The 23,559-nt window shown below is 42.2% G+C and overlaps 1 protein-coding gene across 1 annotated transcript in view; it reads right to left on the minus strand.

Annotated features, from left to right (window-relative positions):
- CHST8 (carbohydrate sulfotransferase 8) overlaps positions 1 to 9,066 on the minus strand; it is a gene marked incomplete at both ends in the record, with an annotated part of 134,945 nt that extends 125,879 nt beyond the window's left edge. Inside the window, one exon of the mRNA XM_084270231.1 lies at positions 8,958 to 9,066. Coding sequence (XP_084126357.1) covers positions 8,958 to 9,066 — 109 coding nt within the window. The remainder of the gene's footprint in view (positions 1 to 8,957) is intronic.
- Positions 9,067 to 23,559: the final 14,493 nt, after the last annotated feature.

Below are 23,559 nucleotides of genomic sequence, written 5' to 3' on the forward strand. Positions count from 1 at the left end.
AGAAGTTATCTCTACTTTTCTTTTGTGGACCTCCTCTCCTGACATTTTTATTTGTGTGGTACACACGTTTTGTTTCTCTCCTATTCACCTCCTCCTCTTTCCTAATGCTGCTGTTATAATGGTTTGCATTATAATCATCCCAAGAAGCTTTCTGCAGGTCTTGGTGAAATACGCCACTGGAACAGGCAGTGACGTGGCTGGTTTAACATGCAGCACTAAACACATCATCAATACATAGGTGTTAAACAATACCTGACTTTGTACATTCTTGAGTAACTTAATACCCTTCAGTGGCAGGAGAATGAGTAGTCCATAAAAGCAGAATAATTGGAATTTTAATTAGGTAGTGACTTAAGGATGCCTCCTGTTTACAAGGTAATAACATCTCTTCAGCTAAATGAATGGAGGGGCAGGTTTCAATTTAACAGCTTATAAAAAATCACTTGATTGTTTCCCAGTGTTAATCTTGGCTGTTCCTGATATCTCACTGAACTGTGTGGCTGAGATGCCACTGTTTGTTTTGGGCATGTGGATGGTATCCTAGCCCTGCTCAAGTTCTTGCCAGTCTTTAGGATGAGCTTTAAACAGTTACAATGAACTACACTGAAGTCTCCATGAGTCCAGAAAGGCTTTGCCATGGCATAAAATTTATGGTATCTACCTGCAGGTGTATACATTTACTTTTGTGACTCTTTGAATACACGCCTTTTCATTTGTTTACAAGGGAGTAGTGAGAGGAATTTGTTTTCTTGTATGAGATAAGCATCATCATGTTTTTCCTAGCAGCTGCATGCACAATTAGGAGGACCCAATTAAAGCTGCATTCAGTTCACACAGAGCGGCAGTGATTGCTGTCTATAATTTCTCCTGTGGTTTGACTTATGAGCATTAAGCTGTGCAGAACTTTATTAACAAATAAAGTCAAGTCAAACAAGAAAAAAGTGCAGCAAGCTGGAAACTGGTGTGTAGGCTGGTGGCTGTTGTGTGGGAGTCTCTACTCCTGCCCCTCTCAAATAGCTGCTGGGCAAATGATCAGTTTCCTCTGGTTAGGTGTGTACTTTCTGTCCTCCTGGCCACAAGAAGGGCGATCTGTGTGTCTCCTTCGACTTCCACATCAGTCACTCTGGCTGCAGCGGGTACAGGCCCTCCAAAGGCTCCTGTGAATTCCAGCCTAGAAAAGTTATAAAGCCAAATACACCTTTGGCACAGATAGTGCCTAGGACTTCATTACAGAAAGCTCAGCGTTGCTGATATCGTTTTGCCAAATGGAAGGGGAAAGGTAAATGAGTTAGAATAAAGAGGGAATAGGTTGCTGGAGCACAGGCATCTTCTTGAAGGATGAGGAATCTCATTCATAACCTGCTTTTTTTTTCACCTCCTGAGGCTGTTCAGTTCCCACTGCTCTATAAAGGGACTTGGTGTTCCTCGATTTCCTCCCAGCCATGTAACTCTCTTTGTGTATGTACACACATGCTCGGTGGCACAGCGTGTTCTGCTTTTGTTGTTTATTGATACCTGAAGTCTGTAAACACTGATCTCTTGGCTAATGTGCAAAACATCAGACATCCAGTCCCTGAAAAGAGTTTTATGAGGAAAAAGTGTGGTTGCCAAATAAAAAGCAGGAATAGAAGCCCCAAAAGACCCCATTTCAGTGGGTAAGAACTGCCAGTGGATAGTGTCTGAAAAAGGAGGGGAAAGAACACGTCTGACTTGCCCTGATGTGCAGAAGTGGCAACGGGAGAAGGGCCTGGCTGCACTGTTTTTCCCTTCAATCGCCACACAGGTTTCCTGAAGTGGTTAGGACCAACAAAGGACACAGGTGGGATGTTACAAGATGCAGAATATTCTGACCAGAAGGCAGCAGAGCGCTTCAGGCAGCAGAGCAGAGCTAAGGGTGGAGCCATTCAGTTGATAGTGAGGCGCTTTCCTGATGCTGTGAGCTGCCATCTTGCAGGATTGGGCCTGTACAGCCAGGGACAGGTAATCACACTGCGGAGGCCGGGCGGTGACGTGCCAAACCAGTCACTCACTTTCAAAACCAGGCAGATTGTTCATTTGGAGAAAACGATAAAGATGTCTGCATGAAGTTGCTCTTGTGTAGGGCCTATCCAAGATCAATTATTTGGCTTTTTCTGCTCTCTTGACTGCTGCTAAAGCAGTAGTTAACTGGCAGTTTGGATGCTGATACACAAAGCAAGTCATAATAGAGAAGAAAGGCACCTTTAATTTCAAGCTCCACTAGAATCATGAAAGGAAAATTAATGTTTACTAAATGAAAAAGGATGATATTGCTGGAGAGGGGAAGTTTTGGTTAAGCTTTTAGGGGAACACTAATAACTTTGAGAAATGGAAACATACATTACAAAACATGTTCAAAATAGCACAAACGTTAGAAAATTCAGAAAGTATTTTAAACTTACCTAAGCTCCTCAGCTGAGGTATCAAGTTTTAAACATCAAGCAAACCGAATGACAGCTGGCATATGGAAGGAGGCTTTCTAGTACTGACACATTTTCTATGAAAAATTCAATATAGTCTTATATTTAGAATAAATGTTTTAGGTGAAATGAAAGTCTGCTGATCAGCTTTTGCACATTTCTGTAATGCCTTTGCAAATTTCCAGGGGAATCTGAGAAGCATCCGGGCTTGTTCCCTAGGAACATACTTTGATAAAGCTGCCACTTTGAGAATCTTCTGACATATCGCGGTGCGGTTGAGTTTTGCCTGTGATATGTAGCCAAGCACCATAAATGAATGCAGCTCTGAGATGGCAGGTCACTTTTTATTTTGCCAGACACAACAAAGAAGTGTCAACTTCTGACAGTTGTTAAAAGTAGGCTTTAAAAGAAATATCAAACCTTTTTTTCTTTAACCAGTCAGTACCCGAGGAGAAATACTCACAGAAAAAGAGAAGGTAGGGAAATTTGTGAAACTGGAAGCTGCACTATGTGAGCGATTAAGCACTACGTCACTCTGGCTTTGTGCTGATAAATATATTTGGGATTAGGTGACATGGCCTTTGTGCCATCAAATAAATGGGCAGTGGATCTGACTTCAGTCATCTGATGTGTGGGTGCACTGCTGCTGTGGGATTATAACTGCTGCCAGTAATGCACTAGATTTTGTGATTATCTTACAGTTGTTATGCCTTGGCCTTGCATTTTTGTTGTAGTATCTTGCAATCCTTGGGTACATTGAATGCCCTGCAGAGAACCCCATAACAATAGGAAATAGTAACATTTAGCAGATGAATTGTCTGATTTAACACACTATAGCACAATCTCTGAGCAGTAGGGCGGGACAAGAACAAACAACAGCGGTTTTGGATCCCAGTTCCACAGTCTAACACCAAAGTGCTCTGACTCTGTGAAACACTTCTGATGGTCGACAGGAAATACTGGTCCAATAAATGAGATGCTCTGTCTTAAGACCTGTGTTTGCTTTAATGGCCTTTAGGGTGGAAAAGGTACTGGCTTTCTCACTGCTAAAGCATGTTAACAAAAACTGTAAAAAAAAAGGGGGGGGGGGGGAAGTGCTGTTCTCTCAATACCGTGTCATAAATAGATGCTGTGTTTTTCATAAGACTGCCAAGGATATGGCATAGTCAGGAAAGCAGGGAGAAAGTGTCGTAGGAGACAATTTCTGCATGTTATTTGTGATAAGCCAGCTTATAAATGACTGTTTTCAGAACTAGACTGTGCTCCTTTTGAACAGGACTGCACCAGAAGTGTAGTGTAGGACTTCCTTTGACCCCACCTGGGCAGCCTTTGATCCCCCTATAGCATTAAACTGATGAAGTCATTGCCAGCACTTTCCAACATAAAAACCAGCCGGGTTCACGTTCACAGTCAGTCTAAACCACACCATTTCAAGCAAGGGGAAAGGGAATGTGATGCTCATAAGACCACATTTCCCTTCCAAGTGCCTTGCCTCAGCTGACAAGGAAAGGGAACTTTCTCTTTTTATCCCAATCACTGCAGGCCGTTGGGAACTAGTCTGCATGCAGGGCAGTCTGCACTCAGGGAAGTTCTTTGCTGGGGGAAGTTCATCTAAAGAACACTCAGGATGTGAGCACAGAAGGTTCATCCACTCTTGAGTTGGTGGAAGCTACCCTTACGCACGTAGCAGTGTGCTGCTTCCACTTGAAAAGCCCGTCAGCAAGCCCGCTCGCCCCCGCTGCAGTCACCAGGTTCTTTTGTTCAGGGCTTCTGCCGATGCCGTTGGTTGAGAAGCCGATTAAAGGGCTTCTAGTTTGTACAGAGAAGCAAGTTACAAATTGTAGGAAAATTACTTCTGAAATTATATATCAATGCTGGTTCATTTTCAATTGTATTCATCAAAAGTTTCCAGTATGACAAACAAAACGGTACATTGTGCACTAGGATAGTGTTATGGAAATGTGTGCTGCTCACGGGGATCTGCACAGGACTGTAATTTGTATGTAACAAGGTGTTTGTGCTTTGAATAAGTAATTAAGAAAATTTCAGTATCGCTGTAATATTGGTATTTGCTCTAAGGCTTCTGCAGTGTACAGTAAGATTTCTGCACCGTGGCTCCCTTGTGCCGTCAGGTTTGCAATAGCATTCACGTGCCAGCCCTTCAGAGTGCTGCCTCTCCTTCCTCCCTCTCCTCCCCATCACACCCTTAGAAAGGCAGAAAATGAAGATGACAGTATCGTGGTGGGAACTGGTAGATGACGTAAGGACAGCAATCACTGCAGAATCAGTCAGATGAGTTTCAGTACATTCATACTTGACTTTGAAATTCTGATGTAGTCAGAGTACAAAGCTATTTCATTCTACTCCCTGTTTTCACCCTTTTGGAGTTTTCACTACATGCATCCTTTGAGATGTATTTTCCACCTTTTACCAGCAACTAGAAGAGTATGTGTCCATATATATTCATCTTAAGACTTCTAACTGAAAACTCTTACAGGTTTGTGAATTCGGCAAACATATGGCAAAAGCCCAGTATTTTTTTCCCCCATGGGCTTATTCACCATATAGAGAGAAAAATTCTATATGAGTATAGGTGTATAGAAATAATATTTCCCCTGTGCCAAAATCCCCTGTTAGAGAAGCAGATAGCATTTTAGAATATTCCTTCTCTTCTAACTAAAACCATAGAGCACATGGACGTATGTACAGCTACAGATACTGCAGCACAGCCAGAGTTACCGTGTTCCTGGAGCAACTCAGAAGCAATGGTTCTGGTATTATTCATGACCACAGTCTCCGGCCCATGGACTGGCTGCTCTGCAGCCCAGAAGTTTGTGTATGTGTTTGAAAACCTCCTGAGAGTTGTGGCCTCTACACTTTTCTCTCACTTCCTGAGGTTGTTTGTCCAAGTTGCTCTCTCTCGCGCCACCTCAATGCAGCTCCCACAAATCCAAGTTCTCTGTGCTGTCAGTGATCTCATAAACTGCAGTGGCCCTGGCCAAAGCTGTGAAGGTGCTTGTTAGCCCTGTCAACTCTTGGCTGTAAATCACAAGAGAGAAGGGACAGGCTGAAGAAGCCTTCTGCTAACCACAGGGCTGGCCAGGCCTCTTCCCAGCTGCTTGTGTGGTTCTGGGACAAGCACAGTGGTGGAGTGGCTGCACATGGTGTCATTGTAAAGTTTTTTTCTGTTTAATGTCCTATCACAGGCAGGAGATTTTATACACTCAGTAGTTACTAGTATTAGGATGGGGATATATATATTTTTAATTTTTCTTGTGCACTGTGTGCAAATGTGCTTGACTGGCCCAAAACAAATGCTTTATTGTGTCTGTTTTAGAATAATAGCATAATTACTGCAGAGCCCAGTTTTATATAATTATACAAGGAGAATTATTAGAAGACCATTAAGTTCCTGTACAGTGTCTGACTATCATTCATACCACTTCCTAACCCACACCCCTACTTTTCATAGGCGTTTTTCATAGATGCTGAGAAAACGACTGTAGTAAGTGAAGTTATTGTCGCTTTAATGACCACAGGAATATTTACTGAATTTAATATATTGGCTTGGGAAATCTGTTTTGCCTACCCTAAATGGCTGTCTGTCTTAAATACATCTGCTCAGAGTGATGTGCATTATATAAATAAAACTACACCGACAGCATGTTTGTCAATCAGCAGAACAGGCCCTACACCCGCTATCCCAGCGCATACACTTTGTAAGCATTGGTTTCCAGCAGATAAATGTAATCAAGGTTTATATGCTCACAGAAGCCAACAGGATGGGATTGTTTCACTCGAAAGATCAGAAGAAAATTGTAACTAATGTTGTGGAAAATTACTTTGATATTGCTTTCTCAGTACAGCATCACAATTAGGTGGCAATGTGAAGCACAGGGAAAGAATAAATGAATAGTAACAAATCAACACAAACAGCTACTGTCAGGAGTACTTTGCTCAGTGAAAGTAATGTAAGCATTACTTAAAGTTTTATGACTGTGGATTTTATACTGGTTTAAGTAGTACATCAAGGTCTCACCATCATGCTTGCCGGGACTAGAACAATCAAGAACAATTTCCGGAACAGACAGATAAAACTAAAGTACCAAAGTATTTTTATTAATCTTGTTTCATAAGTTGTACTATCTTAAATTAAAGATGACTGAATGTACTAACAGTGAAAAATGTCCTTTTGGACAATGCAAAATTCTCCTACACTGCATTTCAGTGGAAAATAAACGTTACTGACTTTCCTCCAGCTTCCCCGATGAGACTCCAGTGTCTGGCAGATACGTTTCACTATGTAGTAGCTACACAGGAAATACAGAAACAAAGGCTAATCCAATAAAATTTTACCATGCAGAATTTGTTGTTCTAAGTAGCTTAATGACACGTGTTTGTTCGATTCTATTGAGGGAGCAATCAGACAAGCAAACGATGGCAATATCCGATCTCCATTAGAATCAGGCCCTTTCAAGGAGAAATGCTGCACAGGGGAAGGATCCTCCTCAGCACACCAGAAATGTTGCTTGACAGATTTTTCACAGGAGACTGTCACAGGAGACTGTCACAGGAGACTGTCTAGCTTTCTTCTTAATGAAATGAATGGATATTTTTTCCTGTGTCCTTAAGGCCATGTAATACCTTTTAGTGCTAACTGGTGTCATTTTCAGAACCAGGGGAGGGGAAGAATTTCTGAGCTGGGACACTGGAAAGCACTGGGAGCTGAAAGCACTTAACACGTGTGAAAATCAGCCAAACAGAAATAAGAGTCATTGTGTTGAGCACCTTTTATTCAAGGGTACGGTCTGGTTCCTATTAACATAAATAGTCATTGAATATGAGAGTTAAGCAATTGATTACACACCTCTGGCACTAACAGCATCGTTGAGATGTTCATGTGTTAGCTATGCAGAACTCTGCCCACAGCAATCCAGTACGTTGCGTAACGGTAATGAGCTTCCCTGCTGGAGGTGGGAGCTCTTTTCAACCTTGCTTTTATGCAAATATGCTTGGGTGTCCCCTTCTACAGTTCTATCCCTGTCAAAAATCACTTCATAGCGTACTACAATCAGCAGTCAGCGTTCAAGAGGTTTGTGGCAGGGAGAACCAAGCTACGACAGGTTGAGAATGAGGGACCAATAATGAAGAAGTAGAGAAGAAATACCACATTTTTTGGGACGCTGCTAGAAATTCCATGTCTGTTAGGAGCAAAGAATTAACTCTTCAATGTAAAGTTGCACATTTTTACATGCATTAAAGCACTGCCTGTATTTGCTGTCTATATGTCTTTCCCCTCACCCCTATCTACTGGCCAAGTTCAGTCAAACGTGGCCAGTGTTGCTGGTTTTAATCTGTAAGCTCTTTTGCATCTAAGTATAGAAAAATAAATTGCAAAAGCGCTGAAGGGGCTGGTTAATTCTCTGCTTTGCACAACACTGATGATTCATTACTTCTATAGTTTCAGCTGAGTGGCTGCTTTCAAAATTGGTGTGCAGTTGGACTAAATAATAAACACTGAAGTATAGATTGTTTAGTGACATGGAAGTAAGCACTTAATAAACCTGGACACAGAAATTAGCACTTAATGTAATTATTTAAGAGTTCTCTGTGTTAGGGTTCAGTGCCTTTAAAAATGTTAGTAATGCAATGAAGATGTCAACTGACTAGACATTTACAAATCACGTATTCAGTCAAAGGAGAATATCAGCACGTATAAAAGCAAACACAGTGACCAAACCTCAGCACACAGGGGCATTATTATGAGCTGGAGTAACTGCACTGGCATTTGTCTAGGCTCAAAACCAGCCTTTGTTACAGCCTTAGTCAAAGAGAAAGCAATCGTAAGTAAATTAAGGGTTCTCATGCTTTTTCACACTTCTTGCAATGCTCCTTGTTCGCAAGGAAACCACCATTTCAGCCCACAGTTTTCTAGTTCTCACACTGATGTGGTCTTTGTGGCTCTTCACAGTTTAAAGTTAGTAGCAGAGGAAGATGGTGTGCCTATGAATGGAAGTTATAAAAGCTCAATGGAAGTTGCTAGAGGACTGCATCCCGAAGTATTTTATATTTCTTGCATGACTCATGCATCTCTTCTCTTGCATCTTCATGACACACTGAATACCATAAACAGGCAAAGGGGCATTGAGATGCACTTATTTGCAGGAAATGAACTTTTGGCAAAATTTCTCATTTTCATGTGTGTACTGGCATAACTGGTAACAGAAGTTGGTCTCAACTTTAATGGAAAATTAACTCCATCCAGCTGGACCCTGTGCACCTTGGCAGAGATCCCCACATGATCAATTAATTGGTTCTTGGAACTGTTTTTTTAAGCAAACGCCACTTTTTATTTTTTTAAAGAAATTGTTGATTAATTTTAAAATAGGTTTCATTAAAAACAATTGCATACCCATGTTGATACTGGCACTGTGAAACATGTAAAACATATTAAGGGTATAAGTACAAAACATTGAACATGAAAGACAGAGTGAGTCCAATAGAAAGAGGAATGCTAACCTGGGGTCTGCTGATGAACAATTTCTTCTGGATCCTGCAGGTGAATGAAGACAACGAGCCCAGCTGCTCCAAACAGCAAGATGAAGGAGAACATACATGTCAGCCTCATAATTATTGTTCTCAGATCAATCCAGTGCTGACCCAGGAAAAGAACTGCATGCAATCTCCAGGGCACTCTTCACTCATAGTCTCGTCCTCTCATCTGGAAGTCTGGTGTAAGAAGTCTACAAAAGGTAAAAAAGCAAACCCCTGAAGCTTAACATACATATATATTTTTTCAATACAGATTAGTCGATTTAAGTTGTTCAGACTAAATAACTGAATTTTACAGTAGTTCTTTGGTACAGTTAATTGTATTCATTCAGTCAATTTCTGCCCCATCAGTTTGTCGTTAATTACATGTCACTGGTTTTAACATGTTGAAAATGTAGAATATTGTTTAAGAAGTGATATTTGGGGGAAATGGTCATGCCATGGCTACAATGTGCACAGAAACCTTTATTAATGGTTTGCTTGCTTCATCTCACTGTGAAGTGAGATAATGTGGGGGAAATGATCACATGAGCTGTACCTGGCACGTCAAAGGTGGGGAGAGGGATGAACAACTGGCAGCTGCCTGCTTCCCCCACGATAAAAACAGCTGAACTATCGCAGTGCGGCACAGGTCACTGTGCCACCCCTTGAAAATGCTCCATAGGCATATTGACTCCCAAGGGAAATACTGGTTGTGATGCCTGGACCTCCTTTTACTGGCTTGCCGAATAGGTGAAAAAAGAGAGCGTGGGGAGCTTGTGGGCCACCCCGCAGGAGTGCGTTTCTGGGCTCGGTTCTGCGGGCTCTCGCTGCTCGGTCTAATGCTTGCTGCTATGTGCCCTCCCAGAGAGGCAGCCCAAATCCCACATGGGCACCTAGTGTGGCATTTAAAATTCCTCACTGACCACAGCCCTAAGGTAAACACTTCACTTTAAGCCCATGAATAGTCCTGCTGAAACCAATGTCCAGATACAAAGAAGTGGACAAATGAAAGAACAGGAACTAGGGAGGAAAACCATTAGCGGTGCCACATGGCTTTATTAATGAAAATAAATGCTTCTGTCACACAGCTCTGCTGGTCCTGTATTTTTCAGTAACACGAAGGAAGGTGCATTAAAGCACAGACAGTGGAATGGTTTCCTGAAAATATAACAGGATTTCTTATCAGCAACTTCTTGAGCACAAGGGCACAGACTGGAGATGAGCAACAGCTCGCAGGGGTGGGGAACATTTTGCTTTTCTTGTATTTCTAATTGTGAACGTGACCTGGTCTAAAGGAAGGTTTTTGAATGTGGTCTTTGTTTACAAAGGAGGTTTTAAGCACAGAAAGATCATGTAACTTTAGTTTGCAGGGAGGATGGGTTGTGGAAAGATGATTTGAAATAGTTACAGCAGAAAAATTCTTTAAAGAGGTGTTAGGGGTAACTTACTGCTTTTCATGGTTTCAGTAGAAGGTTTTTCATTTTCTGCAATGCAACGGTATTCTAAATTTCTAAAACGCACCAAACCACCACTAGTTGGACAGTCCTGATGAAGTCATTACTGTGGCTCTGATTGATAAAGTTATTTAATGGTAACCATTTATTCAGCGTGTAAAGCAGCCGGAACTCCAGGCTCCATAAACATTGGTGGATGCCTGTATTTTAAATGAATGCAGAGAGCTAAGTTATCTCTATGCATAAGGAAATGCAGCTCAGCTTCATATTCAGTTATGGCAGACATTAACTGTGTATTTTTATTATTATTTTTTCACCTTAAATCTTTCTCACCCCTTTAAAAGTAAAACTAAAAATGTCACTAAGTTTTCAGCACTAGCAAAGCCAAATCCTTATGAGTCCTTGTGCAGGTCCATCTTGCCTGTTATGTGCATGTGTATACAGTATGGATGGACTTTATATTTAAGTGTCAAACACTAACTCTACATCCCAGGGGAGTCAGATTAGGGAAGGATTAGCCTTCTGAGCAACTGTGTTACAGTTCCAAGCACTGTTGTTGCAAGCAGGAATTAGAGAACACCCTCTCTTTGGTTCAGTACAGAATTTCTTTGTGCTACATAGTCAGTGGTTTGGATACAAAGGCACTTTGAACCCAATCTGCCTGTAGAACAGTGAGTACAACACCAACCCACACCATCATTTTGTAAAACCATCCAGTCAGAGCTCTCTAAGAGTTGTATTTAATTACCTCATATAAAAATTTTCCTTTTCATAACCTATGTACACCCTCTCCGTGCCCACAGGGAGGAGGATGCTACTGCCCAGTTTCAAGGACAGGCGTGAGGCAAGTGTCTTTGCCCAAGACTATACAACAGGCTGTGACAGAGCAGAGTCATGGTGTCCCAGCCCTGAGGCTGGTGTCAGCAGCACTGCCTGCCTGTGCTGGGAGTGCCCCAGCAGCTGATGGGGTAGAGAGCTGGCAAGAAACAGATCATCATAATTTGAGAGAAAGCAGCTTAGAAACATCCCCTCCCAAATAACAAGGGGTTTATATTTGCTTGGCATTGCATTTTAAGGTCATTTGAATTATACCCTTGAGCAAATATAGTTTCTAAAACAATTATTATTAGCTTAAAATGCTAAACTGTTTTCCTTGGTTTTGATTTGTTGAAACATTTTCGTTTGAAGTAGAGGCAGCACCAAGAAAGAAGATCCCTAGCTGGTTTTTAATTAACGTGAGAAATACTGCAGTAGCAGTTTATACCAGTTCTAATGTTTACATTATTCTACATCCTATAGAGCAGCTGTGTTCAGGATCACATATCCTTTTAGGTTAGCCACTACAGTGTCTTTGGGACACCTCAAGATACATCAGTGACAAAAATCAGATGAAAGTATATACTGAAGGAAGAAGAAAACCCCACGTATTTGCATAACTCTAAGGAAAGATTGCTGCTTATTGCCTCTTGCCATTACACATCTTTGCAAGAGGTGAATAAAGAGGGAGTCCAAGAAGGAAAGACAACCTCTTTCTTCTCAACAAAATTATTACCTCTCAACAAAACACAGATTTCAGAGATCTTTAAATTACGGGTCTAGGCTTTTCCCCTTCCTTTTCTCCTGTAATTATTTTTTCAATCAGTTGACTTTAATTAACGTGTCCTAGGAGAACAAACTTGGTGAATGGGAATGGCTGTTTTATACATGCTGAGCATGTGCTTCCTGAGCCCTCCCTGGCTGGTCGTTGAGTTACAGGAGCAGAGGAACTCTGAAAGGAGTTAGCACTGACTGTTAAATGTGAACAACATGTCTTCATTAAGGAAACATTTGAAAATATCACTCACACTCAAATCACATAATTTTAAAGATGGATGAGATAAAAAAAGCAACAAAATATCTTAGTGGAGCATCAGCTAACAGCTCCTTCAGGCAATACTTCCTCAGGCATGTGGGGGAGAGGGATGCTGTTTGAGGAAGCTTTGGATGTGTCCATGCAGAGCCCTGGCACTTGGGAGGCAGAATTTGGACAAATCCATAGCCTTCAACTTATACTTTGGATTTGCAGTCACATACTTTAACTGTGCTCCTCACAATGGGCAATAACAGAATTTTATAATTCTTATTAGTATTACTTGAGAGTGCAAGAAGATAAGGTTGCAAGCAGCTTCCAATCTAAACTCCATTTTCAGCTGCCCTGAACTTATTAACCAGATGGAGAGCAGCTCACTAGAATGTGCCGTAATGAATTGAAACATCTAACTTTTAATTTATTCTTCCCTTTATACATTTCTGAGATGGATAAAACTCCTAGGTATCAATGTATGTTTTTCTAAGCTTCCCCATTACCATGGTACGTGAGTGCTGTGCCCTTGAAAGCATCAGTGGTGTGTGGATTTGTGGATAATAATTAGCACTCGGATAGCACTTTCCAGTTCAAAGACACTCATTAATCACCATAGTACTCCTATGAATTGTGAGGCAAGTGAGTATTAGCATTGGCTGGGAGAATAGGTGTTGCATCATTAAAGCCTGCCTTTTAAGGAAGAAGGTGTACAGTTTTAGGGAAAAGTCATCCAAATATGTTTGTGGAAAATGTCTGAATGTTATAGCAACATTTTCAGGCACCCAAGTCCAGAAGCAATCCCCCCTTGCTCCCAACCAGTACTGAAAGACACTGCAAACTGGTATGATGGGAGAGATTATTTAAATCTTTTGACAAAAGTGGCAGTGAAGGTAGTGCTTTGTAGGTCTGCTTTTTTGCAGTCACAGCCTGGAAGCCTAATGGCCAGACATTTTTACTGTGAGCGATTTTATGTTATGGTAATGCATCAGTCCAAGAAAGACAAAGAGGCAGTTTTCTGCCAGTGTTGCTGATACCTCACCTGAGGTGGGTTAACCAGGCTGCACGTGGGGTTGTGTCTGACAGCACGTGGCTCTTTGGTCATTCATGGGTTTTGCAGACAGGACATTCTCTCCCCTCTCTGCTAACAAGTTTGTGTGGAGAATGGCATTGATAAGATAGTAATCTAAGGCATGATGTGGTTCTTATGTAGAAAGAGGATTGCCTTTGGTCTCTCTAGAACTGTATCTTCTCCTAAGAGTAGCCACACTGATGTTTCAAAGGAAAGTAAAAAAAAAAAATCACCTTGCAGAGCAAAGCAGTAGGAGAAATTGCCCCCAGGAAAACGTCTGTCCATCTTTAGTTGAGGTCACTTTCTTTTTATGTGGGTAGTGTATCTCAGACTGGCTGTCTTAGGAAAACATGATCTCAGGGTATGCAGCTTTCACAGCACTACCAACAATTGCTTTCCATGAGGTTGTTCGCTTGCAAAGAACAGGATGGGCAGGGGGCACAAGATAGCTCCAGCCCCTCATTTCTCTCTGCTGGCTGCTCACAGAGACATGGCAGGACCCAGGCTACCTGACCCTCTGTGCATTTGGGTGCCAGAGGGCTAAATCAGCCTGAAGATGAAAGGAGCTGGCCAAGGTGAGAACAAGAGAGGGTCTTTTCCTGTTTTTCCTTCTCTTGGAATGAGGGCAAGAGAAGGACCAAGGTGGGCCAGAAACCCTGTAAGGCACCTGCCCACTGCAGGGACCTTTATGTTCTTCCTTCCTGGGGCTTCACTGCGAGGTGCTGCTCTGCAGCTCCCAGTGAATCTGAATCAAGGAACGCAAACTAATGCTGGTGTCAGGTTTACATTACCATATACATCAACAAGTCAACAAAACACCCAAGTTATTTCCAAACATCTCCTGATTGCTAAATTGGACAATTACAAATCACCTATGAATGAATGTAAATGCCTAATTCCCATGTACACAGAGAACTTCTCTCTTGCGCTGTGCGGGCTTCAGTTGATATTCCTTTAGTTGATAGCAGGATGCCAGTGCAGAGCCAAGTCAAAGCCCACTGTCTGTTCAAAGGAGGGCACCAGTATGCAGGTACCTTTGCCTTTTGCAAGCAGGGATTGTTGCATTTTCACCAGGTGCTTTGTGTGCTGTTCAATAACAGCACAGACAGAGATTAGCTTGGGCACAGGCTCCCCCTGAAATCATTATACAATTCTTGGGAGGCAAGCTGGGATGTTTCCATGGTGCTGTGGAGCTCTCTGTGGAGATACAGGTCCATGCAGTTGTCTGGGCTCTCTGAATGGAGAGACGTGGTACTGCATGGGCACAGCCTCACTGGTGTCTGTTAACTGTCCCCTGTTACCAGCATGGTAGTGTTACCAGTGCAGAGAGAGATGTTTTTAAGTGCAGAAATATTTTTATAAATCAATCTTTACCTGTTACTGCAACTAAGTTCCTGCACTCCTGCTGCTGATCTGGGGCAGTCTAACTGTGAGCTGTTGGCAGCTGGGAGCTGTGATGGGGTTTTGTCTTCGGCTGGATTTTGTTTTGTGCATTCTGAAAGGGGGCTGTAATGGAGCACTTACTTTTTCTGTTATTAAGATAATGTTACTTAGATTGTGTAATATATTTGTATAGTGAGACTTGTATAGTGACTGTGGGCAATTAGCTGAATAGGGAAAAATCTAAAAAGGAATACTATTACTACAAGAATATTAGAAAAAGATTTGCTATGATTACTGAAATGATCACTTCTAGATACATTAGCTGTGTTTCTCTGAGTTGTGTGGAGCTAAGTCAAGCATGCACGCCCCGAGCTTAAAGCACTTCCAGAGACAAAAGGCCTTCAAACACAGGACACTGAAGTTTCCCACCACTCAGGTGTCCATTCTCTGCTTTACCCCTGACTTCTAGATCAGGCTTGTCATGACATTTACAAAAGAAAAAAGAATTTATAAACATTGTTTGTATTCACCAGTAAAAAGTTTTATGAATGCAGGCATTTTACTAAAGGTGGAGATATAAAAAGTCCTGTTATTCTGTAGCTGTCAGCACTTCTTAGAAGTAGGGAATGCAAATGAATCCCAAGTAGCATGCCCCAAATCCTCTGACTTCTTTAGCATAGAAAGAAATAGGAAACTATTAATCCCATGGCTGCTTCTATTCACCAAACGTCCCCCTTTGGGTGCTGGATTTTCTGTCACTTGCTCATATAGCAGTAGAAGAAAACTTTGATGTTTTCCTGAGACTGGGAGAGAACTTTTGTTTCCAGCTGATATTTCAACACAAAGCATTTTGTCTTGCTTACTTCCACTTCATAAGTAATTATGTTATTTTCATGTACTAACCAAAGCTAACTTATTTTGAAGGGTGAAATAAGAAATTTTAAGTTGAGCCTGTTCAAAATGCTCTGCCCTGGAATCTGCCCTAAATTCTTTCCTGAAGAAAATCTGGATTCATACTTTTCCTTTGTATGAGGAAAGGAATTAAACCTGCTTTGATGAAATCATGAGTTAAGTTTCAGGTTCCTCAGACTCTGAAAAATCCTTGGAAATCAGAAGTTAAATACTGGCTTGGAGACAAGTGGCTCAGCCATCCCACCCCTCTGTAACACCTGCTGATGTCTGAAGGCTGATGGTGAACCCTTGGCCCCAAGTAGCTCCAATGGGTATGTCCTGAGCCGCTGCCAGATGCACAGACCAGTACAGCACTTTGACTTCAAGGAGCAGAAGCGACCTGCCCTCTGTCATTTCATGCAGCGCTACTCCGAGCTCTCCGTTGTCCTAAGAACCACTTGCAGGGGCAGAAATTGGTGCTTGGGTGGATCAGACCTGCTGATCTGCCTGATGAGCTGGCACCTCTTCTTCCCTGCAGCTTAATTAGTCTCTTCTGTGCCCCAGCAATCCTGAATGAACACGCTGAGCTGACCACCTATGTTATGTGCCACCAAGCACACGCCATCAGTATCGTAGGAAATTAAGCAGAACTTCCTGCCTTTTAACAGCTCTAGTCTCCAGTCACTGATGTCATTATGCATCTTGGCGTTCAGCATCTCCTCTGATTACTCAAAACAGGGACTTCCTGACATGAAGAGAATCCTGAAAACTGCAGGATCCTCTTTTGCTCACATATACATGATTCCATGTACTGCAAAAAGTGGGGAAAACATGTTTAGAGGCTTTCTGCTATTCTGATGGAAACTTGTCTGTTATCAGAGGGCCCAGTTCTGTTCTGCTGCACGTACCAGTTCTGTCCTTTGGACCTGCATACCACTAGAAGGTATTTATATTAACCCATGTAAATTGCCAAAACCTGAAATTTGGCATAACTGCAAAAAACTATGGTATTGATTTATGTGTCTGAAGTGAGTGATAATGTATGACCCCTTTTTCCTGTTCCAAACCCCCAGCAAAGCTGCTAAAGCTGCTCATCTCATTTCCATCATATGTTGCGTTAGGAAACAGGGACTTCTGGATTCCACTTTCTTCTACAATTTAAGACCAAAAAGAACAGCACTCTGTAAACAACTGAAATAATCCTTTCAAAGTCCAGAAGATTTCTTTCCTATCTTTCTGGGTGCAAATTGTAGCAGGAGTCATGTGTTACTAATCTCCTCAGTACCGCACTGGGTCCTTAGCAAGTTAATACACACACCTCTCCAAGATCCTCAAGGGGTTATTCCTATTTCTAAACTAAAATATAATCTCTAAAGCAGTTTGCATTTGAAATGAAAAGAAGTTTTCTTTACTTTGTTTCAAATTACCATCTCACAGGAGCTGTACAGCGACAGTGTAAATAGTGAGTGTCAATAATGAACTTGTCCAGCTTTCTTATATGCCAGAGCAGATGGCATACAATTTGCACAGCAGATCTCACACTCAGGCAGCTTGGCCCTCCCAGGCTCTGCCTGGCAGCTGAATTTATAGGCATATAGCCCCACCTATAATATTTCATATAGAAAACTGCTGAAAGCAATGAAGTCTCTTGTAAAATACAGTAGAAAGGTTCCTAGTTTTCCAGGTGACCACTTGGTTCTAGTTAGAGCCCCATTTGAAATGCTTCTCTCCCCCTCCACTTGCCTCAATGTCCCTTCTATTTAAAGGAGCTACCACATTTTCAAAGGTTTCTTTTTTTAAGATGATTGCACCATGGTATGACAGTGGTGGTTGCACATCCATGAAATAGTACTCTTCTTCAGTTGTCCTGAAGGTGCTTCATTTGTCTCTTCTACAAGTTTCCTGGCTATGCCAAACAAAAATATCTTCTTTCAAAAGGTAGGACACATCTGAAGTAAGCTGGACTGCCAGAGGTCCCAAACAAGTAATCACCCCAAACATATTCCCTCCTGTGTTGGGGACCTGTCCTCCAACATGGTCCTTTAACTTTGTGCCACATGTTATCACAGTTCATGTAACATGTGGAGATTCATGATGCCTCAATGTTACTTTTTTTCCTAGAAGATAGAAGTATCTGAAGTGGAAATTCTTCGGGAGTTGTAAACAAGCAAGAAAAACAGGAAAACTGTGAAATGGCCCCTGTAAGCTAGGAATCAAACCCCTTTGTCCCAAGTGAGTGTGGTTTAATTACGCACTGAGGAAAGAAAACACAGCAAAATTTCTGCAAAAGCAGAAAGAAAACAACCTCCTGGCTCACACCGTGTCTAGTTCTTTGTGGTGCTACTATGGTTACTCCAGGAAGAAGAAAATAGCCCTCGTAACCTTGAAACACGTCTTGCTGTCAGTGGAGTGGGTTCCTTTACTGACTGGAGCAACTTTTGTAATGGTGTAGGTCTGACTGTTTTCACCTAATACTGGCTCTTAATCCTTCCAGCCATGATGACTAATTTATTTCTTATTGAAATTTCACACATGCTTTCTCCCTAATGAAAGATCACCATCTGTCTAGTCAAGGTACTTTTTCACTTAAGACTATGCCCATGTCAGAGATAAATTATTTCCTCTTGGTCTTGACTTGGACAGTTGAAACCCAGCAACTAATTGAAAGGAGATATTCTGTAAGTAGTTCTACTGCAGCATCTAAAGGGAAGCTGCACCACGTGCGGCAGGTTCAGTTTGCTGGGTGTGCAGAGGTGGAAGTACGTGTGGAAGCTGGTGGAGTTCCAAAGAACTGGGGAAGCAAGCTGAATGTTTAGGGTGGATGGTGCTGGGTCAAAGGCAGCATGAAGGTATGTTTATCAGTATTATACTGGGGCATTGCTTACTTAGGGTGGTGCCCTACCCTTGCACTCCTTGGCTTCCCAAAGTTCTGCCCTTTGGCAGGGTCAGCTTTGGGAAGGGATGCAATATTACCTGCAGCTTCAGCACAGTCATACTGTGAAAGACAGGAGTGCATCGCTGCCATCAGAGCCACCAAGGAGACAGACACAGTCTGTGTTCAGAAACATGGCTGTTTAGGCTGCAGTAACTGCAGGAGGGGTGAGAAAGAAAGTGCAAGGTTGTCTGGCAAAGGACTGTAGGTGCCCATTTGCACAGGGGAGCAGAGACACCAGGCTGATGGTCACCATATGGGGAACTGGAACACCTATGTGTGGTCCAGTTCTAGTTCTCCCTTACCTGTATGCTACTGTGCACCAGAATTTCAGACACTCCAACTTTCAGAGCAGTCAGAGGAGAAACATGGATATCAGAACAACTACTCAGCCTTTTGAACAGAAGGGGTAATAATAACATTGAGCTGTGAGAATCCCGAATAGGCGTGAGCTCTCTTTAAAATCAGTTCTGTAATGCTGGTGGAGTGGGAAAATATTACTGTTTGGGTTGCTGTTATTCAATTATTTTTAAGCACCTTTTGTCCGATTTGTAATAAGAACAGATAGGGCAACTAGCTGCTGGGCACACTTGTGTGCTGTAAATACCAGGGATCATTACATGTCACTGGGAAAGCTCCCGTTGTTGCACTGATACCCTACAGGAATGGATTATACTCTATTGACTCGACGCATTTGACATCAGACTTGGTTTGTAACTCCATCCCTTCTCAGGTTCTGCATTCAGCGAGGGGTAGGCACAGCCTCCAAGCTTCTATTCTTTCCTCCCTTTTTCCGCTGTAATGTACACAGGGATAATGATGCCTGCTCCAGGAGAGGGAACAATTGTCAAAGTATTTGGGACTCAGAAGAACAGGAGGAAAAAGGGTGTTCTGGTATTCCCCTCCTCAGCACCGACGCTCTGGCTGTACTGCTGAGAGACTTACCAGCATGTTGGTGCTGATGAATTAGACTCAGATAACTGAACTGCAAAGACAATATAAAATAGGGATCTTCTCCTGTTTGGTGTGTTTAGGCCAGTACCAGGGAAGGTGATTCAAGCACTGGGGGATGGCTCTCGGGGCTGGTGTTACCTCCTCATCCCTGTGCCTGCACTGTCTCTCCTGTGGGCCGGCACTGATCAGGTTCTGGCTGAGGACTGGGGACAATGTTACTGCAAACACCAATATTTGCATTTGTTACTGAAATTGAGGCCTTTGTAGTTGAGAAACCTGACTGAAGCTCAGAGAAATTATTAATCTTTCCAAAGTCACTCACATTCATTGGTTCTGTAAAAGGTACCAAAAGAGTTGGGGTGTGACTGTAGGTACTGTGTTGTATGTCACAAACAGTAAAGGAAGGCTGAGATTTAATGGGCACAAAGATAACTTCCCTGAGTATGGTGTAGTAAGAGAAATTTCAAACATATTCTGCACCCAGAGAAGCAGGTATATATCCTGGCACCAATAATAAGCAACAGCGTTTATCATGGCCTTTTGTTCGGTTGATTTGGTTCACATCAGTGTAATTATCTGTGCCTCACAATCTTCCCTTGTCTCATGTTTTTAACAAATAGATGCACTTTTGCGCAGGAAGGAGTTCTGTGATTTGCATGAAGCTATTTGGGATATTTCTCATTAAAGCAGTAGCTGATGGTGGTTTTCTCGTGCTGTGGATGAAGACTAGTCGTGACTTGATCTGTGACACAAGAAATTAAACTACTGGTTTTATACACATTTTTGAAAAGTTTGATCAAGTATTTGTCTTTTAAATACAAACCCCATATGGAATAAAAGGTGTATTTGAGGGGAATATTTCCTAGTGGTACTATTACTTGGGTAGCATTACTGTTGAAATACTCTTAATTCCACAAAGCTTGAAGCACTTTGGTTAAAAAATAGCAAATACTATTGTGATGCAAAAGGTGGCCATCAAAAAAATCAAGGCTAAAGTCATGGATGGGGTGTTGCCATATGCCATGGGTCTTGTTCCACACTTGCAACTCGCTGAGCACTGCAGCTGTCATTAGCAATTAAGGGACATCTAATTCTTCTTTCTGTGCAGTGCTTGGCAGAGATATGGTTCAAGTTAGTCTGACTGCTTAGTTCTGGATTTCATTGGCTATATCAGTAAAATATCCCTTTTGGACTTTAATTTTCCAATGATAGCACATTGCTAAACTGCTTTCTTGCTCAGTCATACCAGTTTGTACTCCTCGGCTTCACTGGGGTTGCCTAGAGAAACCGAACATGGTGCAGTCCTGATGCCAGAGCTCCCAGGGCAGGTTTATTATCCTACATGAATTTATCATCCTAGATGCACAGTTTGACAGGTACCCCTCCCCGCCCCCCCCCCCCCCCCCCGCATCTTCAGATCTAGGGTTTCCTTTAGCTTTCATTAATTCAGGTGGCAGCAGCTAATGGTTACAAACAGATCATGGAAAACAATGCCAGAGGGGCTGAGCTTTTCTGGTTTATTCCCAGGATAAACTGCATCAACTCTGTTTAAACCAGTGCTGAAAGACACTTTGCTAACCTGCCCACCGAAATAGCCAGGCACAGATATTGTGTGGTCTCCTAGGACTTCATAAAGAAATTATAATTTTTATAACACTCTGGTATTATTTCCATGATAAAGAAGCCAGGTGTGCCTGAGCCAGGACTCCTGAAGAGCACGCAGAGCCAAGCAGGCCTCTGGATTGCCATCACCGGACTGATGGCAATGGTTTAATTCAAACCAGGATGACAGAGTCATGACTCCTGGTTCCATCAAATTCAGTTTTCATATCAATGCCCACATGTACAGAAAAACACTTCAGACCTGATCTGCTGCCTTTCCCTTTCACAAAAATTCCCTACAAAACCACAGAGTGGTTATGTTCCCTTAGCCCCAACCATGGCGCTGGCAAAATCCCCTGAAGCTTAATTCTCATTATTTGCATTTCCAGTGTTGTCCACTAGTGCTTCACGGTTTCACTTCATACCCTTTCAAGAAATACTTCACAGATTTAGCGTTTTCTAGTGAAGCAGATGGGAACATTTCTGATTGCAGCTCGGAGGCGCTCCGCTGCTCCTGTTCCTGAGAATCAGCCTTGCCTAATCCCCCTGTGCACTTTCCACCCTGAGCTGTCCCACCACGGAAAGAAGCTGCTAAGCCCACAGTGTGTAAATATTTGTATTAAGCTATCCAAATTTAAAATCAAGACTTTAAAAATAAAATACTTACTGACCTTTTAGCTCATTCATAATTAAAACCCGTTCTAATGTTGTGCATATAAATAATAGATAGCTGTTTTCACAGATCAATGCCTCCTCCTGCTTTATAAGAAACATTTTTAAGCAAAATTACTGTGCCTTTAAGTTTAATAGGAAAATTTGATGTGTTAGCAACTATGGGTTGATCTCTGTACATTTTTCAATTGTAAATTGCATTTTAAAAATGCAAACAATTATTAATATTGATTTGGGCTAAAACAATATTGAATTTCAATATATTTCTGGCTCTTTTATGAATTACCCTGCATCGCCAGCGTGATTATGATGAAAGAGTATTTGCACGCTCAATTTCATTTCAGCAAGAAACCTTGAAGAGTGCGAGTTGTGTTCGGGCTGATAATGACACACCCATGCGTCCAAGGGAAGTAAGGCTACCTTTACAATCTCAACCGAAGCATAGTAAATTAATACTTCATCCTATCCGTGCGGTTCCTGTGTGGTGCCAGCTCAACTTTTGTCTTTTAACAAATACTGAGAATTTCGTTAGAATGCAGCTCGCTGCCTGAGCCCTCTGTTTTGGTTGGTGCATCACATGCAATTATAAAATGATGTCAATCCATCACTGCAATTTCCCGCGACTACGCAAAGAGATGAATATATTCATGTCCTAGAATGCTGTAAGACACCAATTTATTTAAGTGCCATTAAAACCCTCTTTCTGTGCTGCGGCTGGAACAAACATTTCATAGCTCTGTTGGTGTAGAGGGTTTTGAGCTTTTCTTCTGATCCCAGCTATCATCTCAAGGGCTGCTTGCTAATTGCTTACTCAGGTACCCCAGCGTCTCTCTAGAGGTCTCATCTCGGGGACAGCCCTTCCCCATGTGATGTGGCAGTGGCCGTGGTCGGCAAGGTCACTCCAGCGGTGTGCCCTCATTACAACACACTGAGTGGGTGGTGAGGGGGTCTCCCTAGAGCCCTGCAATACGCGGGCAGAACTGTCTAGAAAGCAGAAACCCTCTTCCCTGGGGAAAAGAGGTGTATTGAATCAGGACAAATGTCAAAGTGAGATTTCTGTAGAAATGGATTTTCAGAAAAATTTAATTTATTGGGCCCTTAAGTGGTGTTTTCATTGTGCTCGGCTGCTAACTGCTTGGACAGCTGTGCAGCAAACTTGTGAACTGCCAAGGGTTTTCTAGGCATGTGGAGAGTTCTAATTCTCACCACTTCATCCTCTTCCTCTCCCTCTGCCTGCCAGGAGGGCAGAGAGCTGGGGACTGCTAATGTCCAGCAGCCTGCCTGGAAAGCGGCTCTGAAATTCACATTTTGCTGAAAGTGGAATTGAGGAGTGCATAGCAGGCAGCAGCTGGGCGAGCCTTCATTTTGATTCTCCCAGGGAAAAATGGATTTTTCCAAACTTTCTTCTTCCATATAGAAAACTTTGGTTCTGTGAAAAGGGCATTTTCTTACTGAAAATCCTTCAGAATTCCCCGGCCAGCTCTTTTTCTGGAGCTTACTCCCACATATACTGAAAATAACCCAAACTTGGTGACTTTCCAGTCATGTTACAAAAGCTAATGTTTTGCTAGAGTCTCTGGAGATGGCTGAGTTGCACTACTTATATTAAGGAAAAGGGATAGTAGCCAGCTAGCAAGTGTCTGCAGGACTGGTTTGAATGCTGCTGGCCCTTAATTCAATTGTACATAATGAATGATTAATAATATTAAGACACTTAACTTTGAACGGCAGTGTAATTATTTGGATTATGAAATAAAATCCAGAAAGCATTTATGACATTTACTATT

This window comes from Gallinula chloropus (genome assembly GCF_964237585.1).
Source record: "Gallinula chloropus genome assembly, chromosome: 13".
In the NCBI taxonomy this organism is placed as follows: Eukaryota; Metazoa; Chordata; class Aves; order Gruiformes; family Rallidae; genus Gallinula; species Gallinula chloropus.